The sequence below is a fragment of the Apium graveolens genome, chromosome 7, assembly GCF_009905375.1.
Source record: "Apium graveolens cultivar Ventura chromosome 7, ASM990537v1, whole genome shotgun sequence".
NCBI classification, from domain to species: Eukaryota; Viridiplantae; Streptophyta; class Magnoliopsida; order Apiales; family Apiaceae; genus Apium; species Apium graveolens.
This window is the reverse complement of record NC_133653.1, coordinates 35251270-35271223: the sequence shown is the minus strand read 5'-3', so window position 1 is coordinate 35271223 and position 19954 is coordinate 35251270. Positions and strand designations below refer to the sequence as shown.

General features: G+C 37.3%; 1 protein-coding gene across 1 annotated transcript; it reads right to left on the bottom strand.

The window, feature by feature from the left end:
• Positions 1-9283: 9283 nt before the first annotated feature.
• Positions 9284-11195, bottom strand: LOC141673496 (uncharacterized). The gene is made up of 2 exons (XM_074480246.1): positions 10341-11195; positions 9284-10264 (listed from the first exon to the last, which is right to left on the bottom strand). The coding sequence occupies exons 1-2, from the start codon at positions 11193-11195 to the stop codon at positions 9284-9286; spliced, it is 1836 nt and encodes a 611-aa protein (XP_074336347.1).
• Between the last annotated feature and the right edge of the window lie 8759 nt (positions 11196-19954).

The following is a 19954-nucleotide window of genomic DNA, read 5'->3' as shown; positions in this document are numbered from 1 at the left end:
AAAAAGAAAGTTTATTGGATGATCATAAATCATCATTAAGGCCTTCTTCTGATTATTCGGGTGTTGATCATGATTATGAAAAGCAGCAGCATAGAGAAGTGAAGATCAAGATTACAAAGGAGAAGCTAGAGGAGTTGCTTGGTAAAGCTGACGTGCATGACATGTCTGCGGACCAAGTTCTTGCTCGCCTACTAAGTGCTAGTGCTGATTATCATTATTATGATCATGCTATTCATCTTGATCTTGATTCTCATCATCCTCATCATCATTCTTGGAGGCCTGCCCTTCAAACTATTCCCGAAGTTAATTAATTTTATTATAATCCATCATAAACAGCTGGTAATTATGTTAATTTACGAGGAACCATGATCTTCATCATGAGTTAAGTAGCTAGTTGATTTCCTAATTTCTGTTAGTTAGAGGATATATGGCGAACTCCGGATACCTTTTGTGCTTTGGATGCGAGGAAAATTAGAATGTGTAGGGTCAAAAGGGTTCCTTCATTTCACTATTGTTGTAAATATATTGTTCGAACTATATATATATATATATGTCCATTGTTGAAATATGTCTAAAAGATGTGAGTGCTTGTTGTTGATTTTTTCCTTCACAATTCTTAAATATTGCATGCTTCTAGAAACATGACAATAGACATCGATTCCGAACGGATTTCTTTTCATTTCAAAATTGATATTTTCATAGGTGTAAAGAAAAGTTGACCTGAAAAAAATGAAATGATTACATTGCTTCTAATCCCTTTTGTAAAGTCCCTGTCTTCTTCTGATATGTAGAAGTTTATTTAACAAAAAAGAGTAATAGGCTCAGTAAAAGTTTATTCTACCCTTATTCCTTAATACTCCCCCTCAAGCTAATTAGCGGGAACACAGTGAAACTCCTAGCTTGACGATAACAAACTGATGCAGCTACATGATCCTATTAGGTGACATAATAAAACAAAAATGTACAAAAAACCTGATCACGACTTCTTTTCTGAATCTTCCATCGATCTTTTCATTTCTTCACCATTAACATCTGCTTTCAAAGGCACTGCAAGGCTCATAGCCTACCTCAACAGAATTTGACGGAATTCTAAACGTCCTGACTTCGCTTTCCATTAAAGGAGCCTAACTTTGCTAGCCATTAGAGGAATCCCGGATTTGCTTGTCATTAGAGGACTGTTGTAATTTGAGTCCTGGCTTTGCTTGCCATTAGAGGACTCCTGGCTTTACTTACCATTACAGGAAACCTGGCTTTGCTTGCCATTAGAGGTCTCCTAGATTTACTTGCCATTAGAGGAGTCCTGGCTTTGCTTGCCATTAGAGGACAATTGCTCACAGAGCTCAACAATATCAGCCAACTTGACGCTATGCAAACTCAACTGTAAATACTCACAGAGTTCAAAACAAGCACGAGTAATCGGTCATTTCAATGGAGTGACCTCTCGGCTTCAACAATCCATAAAAGGGCACAAACCAAGTCAGCATACTTTGTTATCTCTGGCCAATCTTGGGAAGCAACAACTGCTGCAATCGAGGAGCTAGAATCTTCTCTAGGATGAGGATGGGTGACATCAATACCAGAAATTATTGTTGGGCGGTCACATACCAGTGGATGCATTAATAAAACAGTATTCCAAGGTCTGTCTCATAAATTCTCTTCAAATCACCATATAGTGATGCATTATTTTCTGGCAGAATAACAAACAATAGGATCCAGCTCCTTAAGTTTTTGCCCTTCCTGAAAACGTGTTTTTAACACTTTATCAACCTGATCATAATGTGCACCAGTAACTAGAAACACAAGATTAGGATTAAACCGAATTCCCGATATTATGCACATCGGTGCGTGTTAGGTCACACACACTGTAGAGGGGGTGAATACAGTGTAAAGTACAATCAAATCGAACTCTAATAACTCAAGTAACAGAAAATAAACTTAATTGAAACAATGAACTCTGTTACAGTATGGAACTGTTACCTCTCAGTGATGAACAAATATCACGAAAGCTGCTAGGGTTATATGAATAATCTTCTCGAATATGATAACACTTATAGTGTAAACCCTATGTCTGTGTTTATATACTACATGATTACAAGATAATCGCTAACTGATATGGAATATAATTCTGCTTCCTAAAATATATCAATCAGATATATTTTCTTCCAAGCATTCTATTCTTCATAGAACTCCTTCTTCATGCATATCTCTTCTTATGTTTATCTCGATCTTCTTTCCTTTAATCAGCTGCTGTCCTTATCTGAACGTCCTTCAGTACTTAAGTTCTGATATCCATCTTCTGATGATTATCTCCTCATAATATAAGTACTGACATCCTTAAGTCCTGACTTCCAGTAAGTACTGATTTATCCTGTTTAAGTAAGATCTGAAAACTAAACATAAATCATATTAGCCATGACATTATCAAATATATCTAACAATCTCCCCCAACTTATAAATTAGCATAATATACAAGTTTAATAGATATTTGATGATGTCAAAAACATTAAGTACAAATGCATGAGAATTAGACTAGATAACTACAACTTACAGTCCTTAAAGCTTTACCAATATTTAACTTCTGATAACAGCTTAAGTTTGTACAAATATCAGAATTTAATCAGTTGTAGATCTTGACTTGGCTTCATCTTCTGATCTCTCTGATGTCAGGAGTTGTTCTGAGATAGTTCTTTAACAAACATTTCTCAGCATATCTAAGTTCATCAATCATCCTCCTTTTAGCATCTTTAAGCTCTGCAGTATCTTCACCAATTTGAAAGATTGCAGCCCTGAGATCATTAATCTGAGCTTTTCTTATATCCTGATCCAGTCTGATCAAATATGCCTTATCAGACTCAAGATTGAATTCCAAAGCCCTGTAACCCAAAAATGTAGTTATAATCTTAGCAGTGTTGGGCTTCATTTCAACTATATCACCCTTGTGATCTCTGTACTCTGGAACATATGTGCTGTCAGACTTAACAGAATAAAGCCTTTTCTGTCTCTGAATCTGATCCTTCAAATAGTTTGCAGCACTTCCTGTCAATCTGTCATTCACTTGAAGTAAGAATAATACATGCTCCAATTCTTCAAAATACTTCAATGGAATGGCATTTTGTCTTATATGATAAACCCTACCATCTGTCATGAAGTACAACAAGATGTGTTCTTTCAAGTAGGTATGGTAAACCATTTGTATAGATTCCAGTTGATTTAATCTCTCAGGAGTTGCTCCAATACCCGGTTCACTCAAGGAATTTGGATCATTGGTAGTGTTCTGTATTCTTCTTTCATCAGCACTTCCCAATCCAGTTTTATCTCTTGCTTCCTTTCCACTAACTACTCTTGCTTCAAAACCACTTGCAACAGTCTTTAAAGGTTGATTCTGTTTTGCTTTAGTGAATCCTGGTAGGAGTGATTTTGATCTATCTTCTGATATCAAGTTAACTTGAGCTATGTCAGAGGTTACCTGTTTCTTCGAAATATCAGAACTTACTATCTCTTGACTCTGAACAACTTGAGCCATGTCAGAGGTTGTCTTAAAAACTTTTCTTGAAGTCAGAGCAAGATCATCCTTTTCATCAGTGATTTCTTCATTCTCAGGAGGCACATAAACCTTGATAGGTTCACCAACCTTTTCTTTACCCTTGGATCTTGGATCCATATGCGGTTGTGATTTAGCCAATATTGCTTCAGTATTTGTCATTTCTTTTATCACAATGCCTTTGAGTTTTGGAAGTGTCTTTTTACCAGAAGCTTCAGATTTAGATGTGACTTTCTCTGATTTAAGTCTGGCTTCTTCTTCCATTAAACTCTCCAAGTCCATTCCTGGATTTTCCTGAAGAAATAACTGTCTTGACATTTCTTCATCAAGATCTAAAAGTTTATCAGAACTTTTCCTCTTACCAGTAGCAGAACTAATTCTTTTCCCAGTATCAGAACTTGTCCTGTGACTTGTGATTTCAGTTTTTCTTGATGAGAAACCTCTACCTTGACTATGACCTCTACCCATTCCAGAGTTTCCTTGATCATCCTTTGCATCATCCTTCCCTTTCAGTGTCTTATCAGTTTTGCATTTGGACTTAATTACTTTCTTCCCCTTTTTGGCATCAGCAGGTAAAGAAGAGAGACAAGCAATTCCATTGAGGCTTGTATTTCATTAAGTTGAGATTGCTGAGAAGCTTGATTTTTCAGAATATCATCAATCTGAGCTTGTTGGGTCTCTTGAGTCTTCTCAATATAAGCAACCCTGTCAAAGGTAGGTTGGAAGAACTTTTTCTTATCAATCTTTTGAACTTGTTCTTGCTTCATGAGTTCTTCCCTAAGAGATGTAACTCTGCATGAGTAGTTGAATGGAGACCTTGTAAATGTTTAGTACTCAATGCAGTGACTCTAAGCTGTATTTTGAAATCATCAGTATTTAACAGTTCATCAGCTTTTGTCAAGTGCTCAGCCAGATTCTGTGCAGATGGAGCACAGGTGACTGAGTTCCATTCCTTAGTCCACTCCTGTCCTGCAGGAGTTTCACTCCAAGGCACTGGTGCTTCTCTTGTAACAAACTTCTTAATAAGTTCAGATTTAAGAACAGTTTGTTGAGGGGCATGTCCTGAAGGACCTGCTTCATCAGCATCTGTATTTGGAGCAGTATCACCAGTATCTCCAGCATTTGTAGCATCAGAACTTACAGAATCAGTATCTTATGATAAAACAACAGTATGAGTGGCAATGGAGGCATCAGCAGCATCCTCTAATTGCTGATCTGGTTCCAAGTTCTGATCAACAGCCATATCCTGATGCTCACCTATATTCTGATCATCAGCATCTAGATGCAGAGAAGGTGTAGTAGATAATTCTGGAGTTTGAGCAGCATCAGTAACAGGTGTTATTGATGGATTAGTTGCTGTTGGAGCTTCTAGGTAAATTACTTCAGGCACAACCAAGGTCTGGATATCAATATCAGCACTTGTGCCTGTATTAACAGGAGATACAGACTTTTGAACATGAGACACATATGGTGTGGTGGCCTTTTCAGTAACAGCTTCCTGAGTTGGAGTTGATGGAGAAGTAGGGACTTTAGCAGATTCCTTTTCTTGTGAGATCAGAGATTCCTGATCTCCTTCCTTAGCTGCTTCTTCTTCATCATCTAAAACTGGCCTTTTTGTCCTCTGTTTCTTGTATCTCTTTGAAGATATGGATTTCTTGGGAGTTGCAGCAACAATCATTCTTCTAAGCCGTTGGAGAAGCTTAGATCCCCCAATTCCAGAATCCTTCTGAGAAGAAACTTTCTCAGCTTCTTTGACAACAGGTTCTGATGTAGAAACCTGTTTCTCACTGTCTGACTCGTCTCTCAAAGCAATCCTCCTTCTCTTCTGAGGTGTTTGAGGAACAGTCTTTGTCCTCTTTGGCTTAGAGGATGAGGGCTTCACAGTAGGTCCTGAGGATGAAGATTGAACTTTCTATGAAATGGTGAGATATGATTTGAGATATTGCCTGATGGTTGGTTGAGTAGTATGGGTGGTATGTTCTGATGGTTGTTGTGGTGTTTGGGAGGTGGTTGTTGGTTGGACATCAGGATAAACAGATTTATAGGATTCAGGATCAGCATTTACTAAGATCTGTTTTACAGACTGAGGAATCTGCAAAGGTCTAACCACTTGTTTCTTAGTGTCAGCATTTACCAGGTCATTAAAGTAACGTTTTACAACTTTGAAAGGTGGAGTTAAGGTACTGGCTAGCCGAGGTTCATCAGTACAAAAAGTATATATAAGCTGACAGAATCTAGCAAAGTAGAAAACATTCCTATCCTCTGTCATCCTATCCCCAATAAAACCTATCACAGCAGTTGCAAAATCAAAATGAGTTTGGTTAATGATAGCATACCCGATGTGCTGACTCATTATAGGGATGACATCAAAATTCGAACACTTGTTCCCAAAAGCTTTAGTGATACAGTCGAAGAAGAAACTCCATTCCCTCCTGATATGAGCCCGTTTCAACTGCCCAAGCTTTGCCAAACTCTGCTTATATCCCAAACTGACCATTAACTCCTGAAGAGCTGATTCCTCTGGAGTTGAAAAAGTACATCCTTCTGGTAGATGTAGAGCCTTGCGTATTGTACCAGGAGTGACTACATATGTAGAATCACCCACTTCGAAAACAGTACTAGGAGTACCATTTTGACCACCATTATCAAAGTTTCCAGTCCTCCAAAATGTCAGAACTTGTTGGCTTGAGAAGACTGAAGGGTGGGTCAATGCATACCCGATTTTACTGTGTGCAAGAAGATCTTGCACAAATTGCAACTCAGACGGAGCTTCAGCATTATCAAGAATTGCAGCATAGTTATTTGGAACAAATTTAGCTCCATCAATGATTAAATCCTTAGGTGCCATGAAAATAATCGAGATTTATAAGTGTCTGTTAGGTGTTTGATAGAATGTCTATATGAAAAACCAACGTTAGAAGAAGAAAGATAGTAAAAATGTATAGAGAGATAAAGTATAAAAGTGAATAAAAGATTAAAAAATCCTCTCTCCGTCTTACTTATACTTTGAAAAAAAATGTAACTGTTGCACACCTGTCAGACATGCAGTAATAACGAATAGTTAATGGGCACAGGAAAATAGTAATCATTACTTACCCACTTGCAGTTTTTCAAGGAAAAACCGTTCCATTGACCCAGTAATTCCATTAATCAAGGTAAGTCAGGTTTAATTCAAAATTGAAACTGTTTCCACTTATTCAATTATTTTTCACTGCAACACCAATATTCTGAAAATAAAATTCGAGTGAGAATGACCAAAATGAATCAAGGGAAAAAGTATTGATAATGTAAAATCAGAACTTAAGTTAAATTTAGATTATAATGGTCATCAGAATATGAATATTTATCAGGATTTATTAATACATTTCAGAACATCTCAAAGACAAGAACTTGAAAAAAAAGAAATTTCATTAATATATTGAGAAAATACATTCATGAAATTTAAAGTACATCAGAACTTTTACAAGATTGTCCTAAGCCGCTAAACCTAACGTCAACAGCCTTTGTCCTAACTCAAGAAGCAGGGCAAGGCTGACGATGAAGAAAAACATGAAGAAGAAAATAAATCATTTCTTCTTCCTACTCTCGACAAACAGAATCGCGAGTTGAATGATTCGCTCTTGCTGGCGGAGAGCTTCCAGCCTTTCCTCCTCCAATCGCTCCAGATGGCGATGGTAGTCCATGTAGAAGAACAGGAGGTGGGTGAGTACCTCCTGGAGAACTGAGTCCCATATCTCATCAGGAATGGCAGTAACGTGCCATTCCTGCTGCCAGGCTTCACAGCTTAGCTCCATGTTAAATGTTTCATAGTTCAAAAACATATTATAATTGAACAAGGTGTATTTGATATAAAGATTATGAAGGTGAGTTTGTGATACAAGATTTGATGTGAAGACTGATGTGAAGTGGTTGTTTATATAGGCAAGAGAATGCCAGGAGACGCAAAGAAATTTAATGCTGACAGGTAGAATTAATCCTACCTCGTCTCCCCCCCAGACTTGGAAAAAGAAAAACAGTCATTGGAAAGGTAAAACATGGTTTAATGCGCACAAGTAGCAAAAAAATTGACTGTGCATGTACGAGTACCACTATCCCTAAATATAGTGACTGTTAATCTTCCACTTCAACATATTCTGGTTTAAACTGAGACTGTTTTTAAATTTTATCCACAAATAAGTCAAGTAAAGAATCAGAATTTAATATCAGAACTTAGACTTATATCAGAACTTAACGGTCATCAGAACATAATTTCTTAACTCAAAAAATGAATGCCTATATTAGTAAGTCCTCACACAAATTCTGATTTAGATTCTTCAGAACTTAATCATCAGAACATGCAATCAGAACTTGTCCTCAGAATTTATGCAATATGACACAGAAACTGTTCATCTAAAATAACATAGATCACCACAGTTATTTTCATCATTCATATGGAGTGTTGAGTGTGTGCATTAAGCTAAATATCAGACAAAGAGTAAAGTCTGATTCACTTCAGTACATCTTAGAAATAAGGCATAACTAAAACTTTACTAAAAACCTGTCATTATTCTGAAACCTACTGTTGAATGAGTTCATGCTGGAGTCCACCTCAACTATTTTGTGCTAATTTTGTGCATCATTTTAAATTCCATTTTACAGTGGCTTCTCAGTGTAAGTGAGTCACGACTGCTTATCAGAATTTATGCTATTATCAGAGTATTTCTCCAGTAATCATAGAGTGTGAAAAGTCACCAAGAAAATATTTTATTTGTTTTTCTGATGCATATTACTTAATACCAGCAATGCACTTGGGTCTTCCCTTCCACATTTTTTTCTCTAGATCTCAAAGGAGTACCTGATTTTTAATCCTTGTTTCTTTTTCTATTTCTTTTAATAAGTGAGGTTTATTAGCACTTAGTACATTCAACAGATTTACTAGCATCAGAAGTTAACAAACTAGATGGTAGCAAAATGAAGAAGTTAGTATTGCTTATAATTATAGCTTGGTTTGTTTTTAGGTTCTTCAAGTAATGGTGAACATTGGTTAGAATGTTCTTAGTGATTTCATGTAATTTGTACTTCCTTCATGTAATGGATGCTATCAATGTTATCAATATTTTGTTAGTAAAATATTCAACTCTACCCATGTTTCATAATATAAATGCACTGTGATGTGTGTTACCAATAAAAATTTAGGCCAGAAATATGCAAATAACATAATATAGATTGAAATTGAACAATCATAAGATTCTCATTACAAAGAGTTTAGGTAGAACCTAATAAAGCTACATAATAAACTGGGAACATAAAATAATAAAGGGTCATAAATAATAAAAGAGTCAAACTGTCAATAACAAAATGTCTCACAAGATTCCCATTACAAAATGTCTCAAAAGTAACATAAAATAATCACTTCTTTTTTGGTCTTGGAGGTGCAAAGGACTTGACAGACTTTCTTGGAGTTTTTTTCTTGGCTGATTGTGCAACTGTTGGAGGTGTTGATGCAGGTGGTGTGCATCCAGTACCGATGTGGTTCCCTAGACTTGGAGTTGGCATCTATGAAAAAACATAAAATATAAGTACATTATTACAATATGCAGCAAAAGTTTAAAAACTAAGAATACTTACAAATTTCATCCTTTGGTTAGGCCCAGGTTGTGGTTCTTCCATGTTTTCCATTGTATCATTCATCAGTTCATCCTCACCAGTTAGGATTTCTTCTTATTGTAACTGCATCTCTTGAGTTACTTCTTCCATAGCAGACTACTCCTTTTGTGGTCTCCCCCTCTGCTTTTTTGGTCCCTCTGAATACAAGTGTTTATCTGGGCATTTATCTCTCTTATGGCCTTCCTTCCTACAGAGACCACAATGCATTTTTCTCCCTGAAAAACTCAGTCTAGCCTTCTTACCACTAGATACAACACCCTCCCAACCCTCTCTTCTTCTCATCTTTTTGGGCCTACCTCTAAGCTGTTTCACAATCAAAGGGGGCATAACTGTGTCACCCTCAACATCTTCCCAGAAATCTTCCCCTCTTATTACATCCAAGCAGTGAGAGTAACACCTCATGTATGTCTCTTTTGAGTAGCATTTGTCAATATAGTCAAAAACATCATGTCTAGCTTTCTGAATTGCAACCACACCATGAGCACATGGTATCCCTGTCAAATCCCAGATTCTACAAGAACAGCTTCTATTTTTTAAATTCACAGAACATGAAGTACCCTTACCTTTCACTACATATGTTTCCCTCCCATCCCAAAGCACAGAATAAGCACTGCCATCTTTCACCGCCTCATCTAAATTTTTTTTAGCTTTAGGAACAATTAAGCAATCCCTTCTAGCCATTCTATCTCTATTTTCATGCACTCTGGTCATTATCATGTCATGTATTTCAATGAGCATATCAATAAGAGGCATGTACCTTGCTTTGAGAATCCAGGAGTTGAAGCATTCACTGATATTATTCTCTGTAGAATCAGTTTTTGAATGAGTCTTGAAGTAAGCCTTGGACCACACAGCAGGATCCAATTGATTCATCTTCTCAAAGGCACCCTTGGAGACAGAAGCAAGTTCTTTCATGGCAGACTTAAAAGCTTGTGGGTGAGTTGCAGTAGATGCTCTCCAGAATGCATCACTAACTGCACCACTTGGATATTTTCCCTTCAAGTTAGCACCTAGATGCTGGGTGCAAAACCTGTGTTCCACCTGAGGTAATAATTCCTTAATAGCCTTGTCCAACCCCTGCATCCAGTCATATAACAAGTTAAAAAGTGCATAAATTAAAGTCAGAAATTGAAGATATAGAATGAGAAGTTACCTTCTGTTGGTCAGAAATCAAAGTCTTTCTGTTTCCATCTTCAAGATCTAGGTCTGCTATGAGAAGCTCTAGAAACCACTTCCAGGAGTCATAGTTTTCACTCTCTACCACTGCCATTGCAATAGGCATAATGCAGTTATTGCCATCTCTCCCTACTGCAGAGAGCAACTGTCCACCTGTAACTGTCTTTAGGAAGCAACCATCCAGTCCTAAAACTGGTCTGCATTCATTTTTCCAAGCATTCTTCAAGGCATCATAACATATGTATATTCTTCTAAATCTACTGACATCCCCTTCCTGCAACCTAGTTGTAGAGATCTTCACAGTATTCTGTCTATTACTCCTAAGTATCTCTCCACCAAATTTTCTTAACTTCGCATAATGTTCAGCCATCTTCTCTACTACACCAGACAATGCTGCTTTCCTCACTCTACTACATTTAGCATCACATACATCAACCTTAAGTACCCTCTTGAACTCTTCTTGCATATCACATAATTTCCAGTTAGGATTTTTTCTTATCCTATCCCCAAACACTTCGACAAGGTACTTAGTAGTCACTAGCTTATTTTTATGGTTCCAAACACAATTATGGTCATTTAATATTGATTTTATCTGCCACCTGTCCTTATCTTTATCATATCCCAACCACATTTTAATTGGGCACCCATGTGCACACACAACTTGAACCCTTTTTAAATCATCATGTGCATACTGGTAGGGTCTACCAGTCTCCATTGAATTTGACCTTACTGCTTCTTTAAAGTCCTTTTTACAACCAAATATCTGACCAACTTTAAATTTTATGTCTTTGGCAGGTGTATGCACATTAAAAACCTCATCTACATATTTCATTTTATCATATCCAGGGGGGATTAGCATAACAAAATTCTTCATCACTCTCCTCACTACTAGGATAAAAACCCCTGTCTGATTCACTGTCTTCATTACTCTCATACATTTCATTCAAATTCGCTTCCCTCTCATGTTCATCCATCTTCTTTTTTTCTTCTCTACTGGATTTCCTAATCTCTACAAACTCATCATCACTATACTCCCTTTCCATATCAGACTCATCAGTAGGTACAATAACATGGTAGACATACAAAATAATGTTATTACCACATTCCTTACCCAACTCAATTAGTACTGGCTTCGATTCAGCATTAAGCAAATAAATCTTAAGTTCAGGAGTTCTAAAGTACAGGGAATCAAACTCACCAACAGGACCACTAAATAATTTCTTCAAATCATCAATACTAAGCTTCTCAAAATCAATACGCTTATAAAGTTTTCTCACATTACTTGTGTATGATTGATAAGGAACATGCACAAAATGACCTCCATAGTATAATATAACATTATACAAATTATCCCTGTTAAATGTAAGTAAATAATTAAAGAACCCTAATTTACACAGGTACAGAACATTCTAATAAAATAGAAAAAAACAGGACGGGTTCAACCCTAATTGAAGCATCCTAATAATTAAAAAACACAAGACGGGTAATTACTTACGTTGTTTCTTCTCCGGTGGTGGCATTTTCATCCACTTCATCCTCTATGCCAGCGTCATCATCTTCAATCACAATTTCATCTTCATCATTTGGTTCTTCAATTATACGAACTTCAACTCCTGATCGAGTTCGAACCATCTCCGAAATTAGGTTTACAATAGAATGGATTTGGGTGTGTGTTACAGTTAGGGATTTTGTTATCAAGTAAGTAATTTTGGGGAATTTTGTTATAAGAGGGTGGGTTATAATAGAAACGGGTTTGTAGATGGGTTGGGTTTGCTAACTGGGCTGGGTCATTTCACTGACGTGGCATGTGATCTGGCACTCACCTGGCACTTATCTGGCAGCAATAGACGGACTTCCGTCTATTGTCAACGCGAGTTAACGGACGTGAAATTTTAAACGAGTACAATGACTTAAATGAATATTTTTAATTCACATATGACCTCAATGAGAACTTTTTGAGTTGGATGACCCAACTGAAAGTTAGTAGTGAGTTGAGTGACCTAACTGCCATTTAACCCGTTTATTTAATAAGAAAGACTAATAGGCTCAGTAAAAGTCTATTCTACCATTATTCCTTAATAAAAGTCAGGGCTTTTTTAATAGTTTGGAGCAATTTTAACATATACTCTACATGATATAAAACTCAATATACATAGATAATTTTACCAGGATACGATATGAATAAGTGCATTTGACATCAGTTAACTTTACAGACTGATGTTTATACACACATAAGACATCTTATTTTTTTTGTTGTAAAAATCGATATGTAAGATATCAATATAAAAAATGGTTCCCATTTCTTTTGTGTGATGTTATAATAACAAGTGTTTATACATTCAAACATATAATCTGCAAGGTAAAAAATTGAATTTACATAAAAAATTTAACGAGAAATGATGTGGATGATATAACTAAGACAAGTTTTCTTTCGGATCCGATGTTTATACTTCTCTTGTACATCGATTCTTTTTCAAAACTGTTTATATGATATCCATAAATATCATTTGTTTTATCATTAACATCAGTTGTGAACCAATATGTTTGAATATTGAACATCCGTTTAACATGAGTACAAAATGATGTGAATTGTATAAAACTATACCAATATCTTTTAATAAACCAATGTTACTGGGTGATATAAATCTATTATAAACATCGCTTTTGGTACTGTATTAACTGATGTAAATAGCAATATGAAAATAACAATATTGAATGAATATCTATCCATATAAAAAACAAATTGAATCCAAAATGTCATTTCTCCATTCCAAATTACACAATCCATACCATACATAATTCATACCAATATGCGCTAAACCAACATACCAAAGCTATTATCCGATCATCCACCAGGGAATAACAATAACCATAATTGCGTATTTATCATCGTATTAATTAGGCCTGATTTTGTCCAAATATAAAGCCCAATTAATGAGGTCCGAAATTCGAAATATTTATTAATTTCGTAATTAATAAATGACGGAAAATAACAGCTTGCAAATGATATCTTATCAAGGATATAATTCCTCAGGGTTGGCCTCCAAGGCTCCCCAATTGACAAAGAATCAACTTTCTATATTCCAGGACTCCAAAGTCCATTATAAGTCTAAGACTTGTCCACTAAGTCTCCTAACCCTAACCTAATTCAAGGTTACCCACACCTATACAAGGGGTCTCACCCCATAGATCAAAACTAAGTTTTTTAACTTGATTATTGACATAAAGTAAGGTATGTAGGCATCCTGTGAAGGCAGATTTGAGTCAAAAAATACAAGAGCGATCATTAAGGGTCTTGAGCTCGCGACCCCTATCATTATATACAACCTATTTCTATATCCATAATATTTGGTACAGTTTGTGGGAAAAAGATATCAACCATGATAAGCACACGGAACAAGAATAACGAATCTGATGAAATCCCTGCTGGAACTACTTAAGCAATCTCATCTATTATTGAGATTCCGCTCCATTCAACTTACAACACTCAAGGAACAACGAATCCCATCATCCACCACATGGATATCAACCAATCCCGACTCTAGGAACGAATCCCAAAACTCAGCTCTGAACGTTCCTTTTTAGGCACAACCTGTTGGTTTTGAAATGCCAACTGTGGTACATACTAGGCCAGCAAATCCCACCTATGGGATGCCAATGTATCCAGAGGTTGGAGGAAGTAGGCTAATCCTGCAACTACGATTACAGTAGTGGGACGATCCTAATTACATTAGAGGTTTGGCTCCATATAATAATAAATGAGATTTCTCCGATCCCTATACCACTGAGGAGAATGATTAATCAACTAACGAGGATGCTCATCGCAAGAGGAAATGTAGGGATAAGAAGCTTGTTGGAGGAAGGCGTCAAGACTCAATGGATGAAATCCCAAAATTTTGAGAAAAGGATACGCGCTCATGAAACAGAGATTTTAAGGCTCAGGAAAGACATATAACTTAGTCAGGTCGGGCTGCCAAGGCCCAATAAAGATGGAAGAAATAGAGGAGCTACCCAAGTCATTGATTTGGAGGAGACCCCTGGGAGAGAAATGGTGGATGCTCCTCATGGAAACCCATTGGTCTATTGCCTCTTGAAGATCCTAATGAGCCAACCCCTCCTTTCACAGCAGAGATCATGAATACCCATGTCACAAGAAAGTTCAAGATGGCCACTATAAAAGCTTATGATGGGATGGGAGATCCGGCAAATCATGTGAGAACTTTCTCTAATGCACTACTGCTGCAGCCCATGAATGATGCTATCAAGTGTCGAGAATTCCCTCAAACCTTGTCTAGTATGGCGCAAAGATGGTATAGCCGTCTACCCTCAATTCAATTGGGACCTGCAGAGATTTAAGTCAAGCCTTCATTAAACAATTAATCAGTGGCAGAGTGCATAAAAAAAGTTCGGATTCTCTCATGAGCATTGTGTAAAGAGAAAATGAATTTCTCAGAGATTACCTAAATAGATTCACTAAGAAGGCTTTGAAGGTCCCAAATATAACGACTCATGTATTTTCTTTTATTTTAAAATTTTAAAAGTGTAATAATTGAATAGATAATTAAATAAAACGCGTGTACTGATTTTTGGCGGCAGTTTGTTGATTATTATTTATCTATTTGTGGTATGTTGGTATATGGATTGGATTTTGTGAATTATTATTGAGATATGTGGATTTGTGATGTTTTTAAAAAATGATTTTATTACAGTTTTAATACCATAAATATTTGGATTGCCTCTAAAATTTGTTTTATAATTTTATAATTTCAATAATTATTTTTAGGACTTTATAAAATTAAGAAATCAATATTTCACTAATTATTTATCTTTAAATGATTTTCTGATTGTGTTTATTTGTAAATTCCATATTTAATTCCCGAATTCCTCAAGAATCGAGAAATTCATATTTTATCAAGTTTATAATATTCTGAGAATTTTAAAATATTTTAGAAATTTTTGGGATTAATTTCACCCCCACGTTGTTTCGTTTAACTGTTAAAAAGCGGGTATAAAAATGTAACTTAAAAATTATTTTAAAATTTTGAAAATTATGTTTTTAATTACTTCGCAATATTTTTGATATTTTAAGACTAGTTTAGATTTATTTCAATATGTTTTCAATCGCACTTTGTTACGTTAAAATATAAATTCGGGATAAATTCCGGTCCCCGGGTATTCAGGGATACATGTTAGCAACTTATTATAAGAAGTTAACACATATCCAATTTTGTAGGACATGTGTTGGCTGCTGCTAACTCACAAACACACACATCAGGCATCACAGCCCTGTCTCTCTCTGGTCTCGCCTCTCTCTTTCGTTTCTCTCCTCCCTCCCCCGATTTTCTTCCCTTTCTTGCTTCCATTCGCCGCTGTTCTCAATTTTTCCGGTGCGCCGCCACCTGATTTTTCCGGTTTGGCTTGGTTCTGTTACTAGTAATTGATATATATATATATATGTGTGTGTGTGTATTCATATATATGTGTATGTAGATGTGGTGCTGTGTGTTCTTACTTTGTGTGTGTGTGGCGGCCGGTGTTTTTGCCGCTGTTTGCTGCCCTGTTTTTCCGATTATTGTTCGGCTTCTCTGTTACTTTGTTCCTATTGATGCGCGTGTGGCGCGTGTGGTTCGACTTGATTTTTTTTAATGTTTTTATTTTATTTCTGTAGGGAATTTCTTGAGTAATTTCATGAAATAAATAATTCGTGCGGAATAAAAATAATTTTGTATCGGTGAAATTTTCGCGTTGGAATTCGAGTAATCGAGTGCCCCGAGAATTTTGCCGCCGTCCGCGATGACTTTTTATGAGCGGACGGTTGGCGGCGATGACGTTGTTCTGAGTCCTAAATTTTATAAATAAATAAAATGAGTCGTATAATAAATTCCGTGTGTAAATGATTTGGAATTGTGTTGTGGGATTATGAATTGTGGATTGTTATTTGTTGTGAAATTTGGACGTCGATTGTAATCGACGGGTAGGCTTATAAACAAAAGAGTTGCTGCCAAAATTTTCTAAAATTTTCTTTTAAAACGTACTTTATTACATTTAAACATTTTACCCCTAGTTATATACGGACTATGTGATTACGTGATTATGTGTATAATAGTTATACGAGTCGGGTTATTGGATTGGGTTATTAGGGTTCGAGGATATCAAACATGTCGGTATAACTGATTAGGCTATTCTGTACTTGTAGATCCCAGTCGAGTTTCGTCAGGACCGAAGTCAGCGTAAAAGCTACTTAGGGTTTCCGAAAGCGTTGCAAGACAAGTACCCCTTACCATTCTTTTATGGTTCAGAACGTATGAATAACTAAAGTTTTAATCTTGTAATGGAACAAAAATGTTTTAATTTATGTATCCCCTGTAGTTATAAATCACTGTTTTAAACCTGTTTTATGGAAAAGTATCTTCGAAAAAGGGTACCTATCTCGAATGAAAATGATTTGTTAACCGGTTTTTATGTGTGTTGTTAAAATGAATGGTTTTGGAAATGAGATAGGTACAAGTGTTTTGAAAACTGGATAAGACGATCATATATGGGATATATTGGGGCCAGGGGGCCTACTGAGGTGGCGTAAGAGGCTAATTCGGTTGGGCGCAAATTATAACCTATTAGTCCAGTAGGTCAGAGATCTAGCTAGTCTCTGAGTTCCGGAATAGGTAAATGGGATGGCAGTTAGAGCCGTCTGGTGTTGATAGCCTGATCAGCTGTCTTCACATATCTGTACGTATCTGATTTGGCTTTATGATTCCCGTAAGGGTATAAGTACTTGATACAGTGGTTTTATAAATGTGAATAGCATGCTAAAATTGGACTTTGGTACTTACACTAACACACTACTACATTTTTTTTTATTAAAAGCATGCTAATCAGTTATATCCAGTTATCTCAGTTTTTCATTATAGAATGTTGTTCACATGATTACAGCTCTGTTCCTATCATTGTTTACATTTCTGTTTTATCTTGTTATTCATATGTTGGTACTACTGAGCGATTATGCTCACCCTTGCAACTAGAGCCGGCCAAACGAGCGGTTTGGCTCGGCCCGTTAGCTACTCGGCTCGCCAGAAAATCGTAAAAGTCACCCCGCCACGTGCCGAATCAATATTCGGCTCGAACCGGTAAATACAGCGAACCAAACACGAATAGGAAAGCTGAAAACCGTAACCGGCCCGACATGCTTGAATTCATCCCGAACGCACGGGCACGAACCAGCACGGCTCAGACAACGGTTAACCGGCTCGGCCCGCGAGTCCCGGTTGCCTTAAAAATAACAAATTTGTTTTCATCTTAATTCGTAGCCATCTAAATATTATCTAAATATTTGATTCTAGTTGTACAAGTTTACATAAATATAAATATATATTTATCAATTTTTCAATTTCTGATTGGTATTCACATACATGTACATTCCTAATAAAAAATTAAAAAAAAACAACTGACTGGAGTAATGGACCAAAAGCATTGCTTTGCTTGTCACTTGTTGCAATTTTGTTATACATAAATAAAATGGTTATATAATATTCATATCATCTGTTTCCACTTTCCACTTTCCAAGTTTCCATCCTCACTCACTTTCCAGTTTCCAGCCTGTAAGCATTACATAATTACCGGCTAACTCGCCTGAATTCGCCAAACGAACGGCTCGTATTCGTGTAACTCGCCTAACTCGGCTCGTAATCGGCTCGTATTCGTGTAACTCGCCTAACTCGGGAAACTCGCCTAATTCACGAGCCGATCCCGGGTTATCATTTTATCAAACCGGCATGACTCGGCTCGGCTCGTTCACTTCTACGTGCCATTCACGAGTTACTGGGTAATTGATTCGGCTCGCCGGAAATTCGGCACGGCCCGGACAGCCCGACCGTCTGGCCACCTCTACTTGCAACCTGTTATATATATATCGCAGATGCCTAGAAGACCAATCAGACCTTGGAAGAACCGTGTTTCAGCCCCTTCAGGACCCGGCTCCTCAGAGGTAGTTAGTATCAGACCACTTGCGGTCTGATGAGTTGCTGAATAAGTTAGATTGTGTCAGACTTTTAAATAAATGGGTTGTAATAATGTTGAGCTTGGATCATACTTGAACCTGGATCGGATTTTGGTTCGGGGTCGAGTTAGTTTTTTTTAATAATAATCTTGTTGTTTATATTTTTGGTAATTGTGTTTGGTGACGTCAACTCCTGACCCCGGGGTTGAGGTCGTCACAGTTGGTATTAGAGCTACAGGTTTAAGTCCCTGATCCAGGTTAGGGATTGAGTTAAAAAGGGATACAATTGAGTCTTAAGGTGTGAGTCAGCAACTCATATAGAGGAACAAACCCTAGAGTCAGTCGAGGGTTCCGACTGTGTTACCCTGACATCTATTAAATGTTTTGATAAAACTGCCTTGACCTTGCTGTGTCTTTCCTACATATTTATCCTGTTGGCAGTGGCCTATTGTGATCTCTAGTTCTCCATCCCGGGAGAACCCATCAGACTCGGATAGCTCTGACTCTGAAAGGACTATGGATATTGTTGCTGAGGAGACTTCTATGCCTCCCCCACCAGTTCCTTCCTTTGTACCGAGGGACATCCCTGGACCTAGTGCCTGTCCCCGCTGGGTACGTAGGTCTGTGTCTGCTGTTAGGGATTTTCCTCCTGGCCGGGGTCCTAGTTCTTCCTCGTTGAGACCTCCAATCCCTCCTGTGGCCCCTAGTGGTACCTCTTCTCCGATTCCTTATCATGTTCACCAAGCGGTGAATAGATCTTTTATCAGAGAGCAGAGTCCAGGGTTGGCTGCTCGGCTTGACCAGATAACAGTTGCACCTTTCCAGGGCATCCCTGCCCCTTCCCCTGAGGTGAAGGCCCGTGCGCGATCTTTGACCCAGATGGCTGTTGAGAGGGCTAGATCCATTGACCGTTTCATTAGCTCAAAGTTCAGGGTTGTGCAGTATCAGGATCTAGTGAACTGGTTAGTGTTTGAGCTACGTTCTATCAGTGGCAGTGGCAGTGGTTAGACCAGAGTTGCAGCAGAGAGATACAAAGCTCAGAGTTGGCTTCCAGGAGTTCTATAGTTGTTTTCTTTATATATGTATATTATGTTGTGATAGTTGTAGTAGGCGGAGGCTGATATGACAGCCTGTTTTGATGTGTATTTGGATGGTTTCTTTTCAGTTGGATTCCAGTTGTACTAGTTGGATTCTGTTGGTTATTGTATTGTAGCTGCTTTATTCTGTTGTTCAGTTTTTATATGTACTTGTGCGTTGTTATTATTGTTGTTACTATTATTGTTGCTTCTGTTGCTGACATTTCTAGATTATGATCATTCACTCAGGATGGATCCAATTATACTGAGGATAAGGATATTATCTTAGTGGCAACACTCTCCTGATGAATGTGTATAAACTGCTTGGAGCAATCCATTTTCTTAAATATGACTGTTATGTTTCAGGAGAATGCCACTAAAGAAGAATTCTCAACCCAATAACGGATCTCCTGGGGATCCCTCCATGAGTGAATTGATGAATCTGTTGCGTCAGCAGTCTACTCAGCTGGCCCAACAACAACATTAATTCCAGCAGCAGCAACAACAATTGCAACAACAACA

Excerpts from the sequence above, each read along its gene's own strand:
- LOC141673496 (XM_074480246.1), bottom strand. The coding sequence starts at position 11,195 with ATGAAATATGTAGATGAGGTTTTTAATGTGCATACACCTGCCAAAGAC. Across the intron at positions 10,265-10,340 it reads TGATTTCTGACCAACAGAAG|GGGTTGGACAAGGCTATTAA; the intron begins GTAACTTCTCAT and ends GACTGGATGCAG.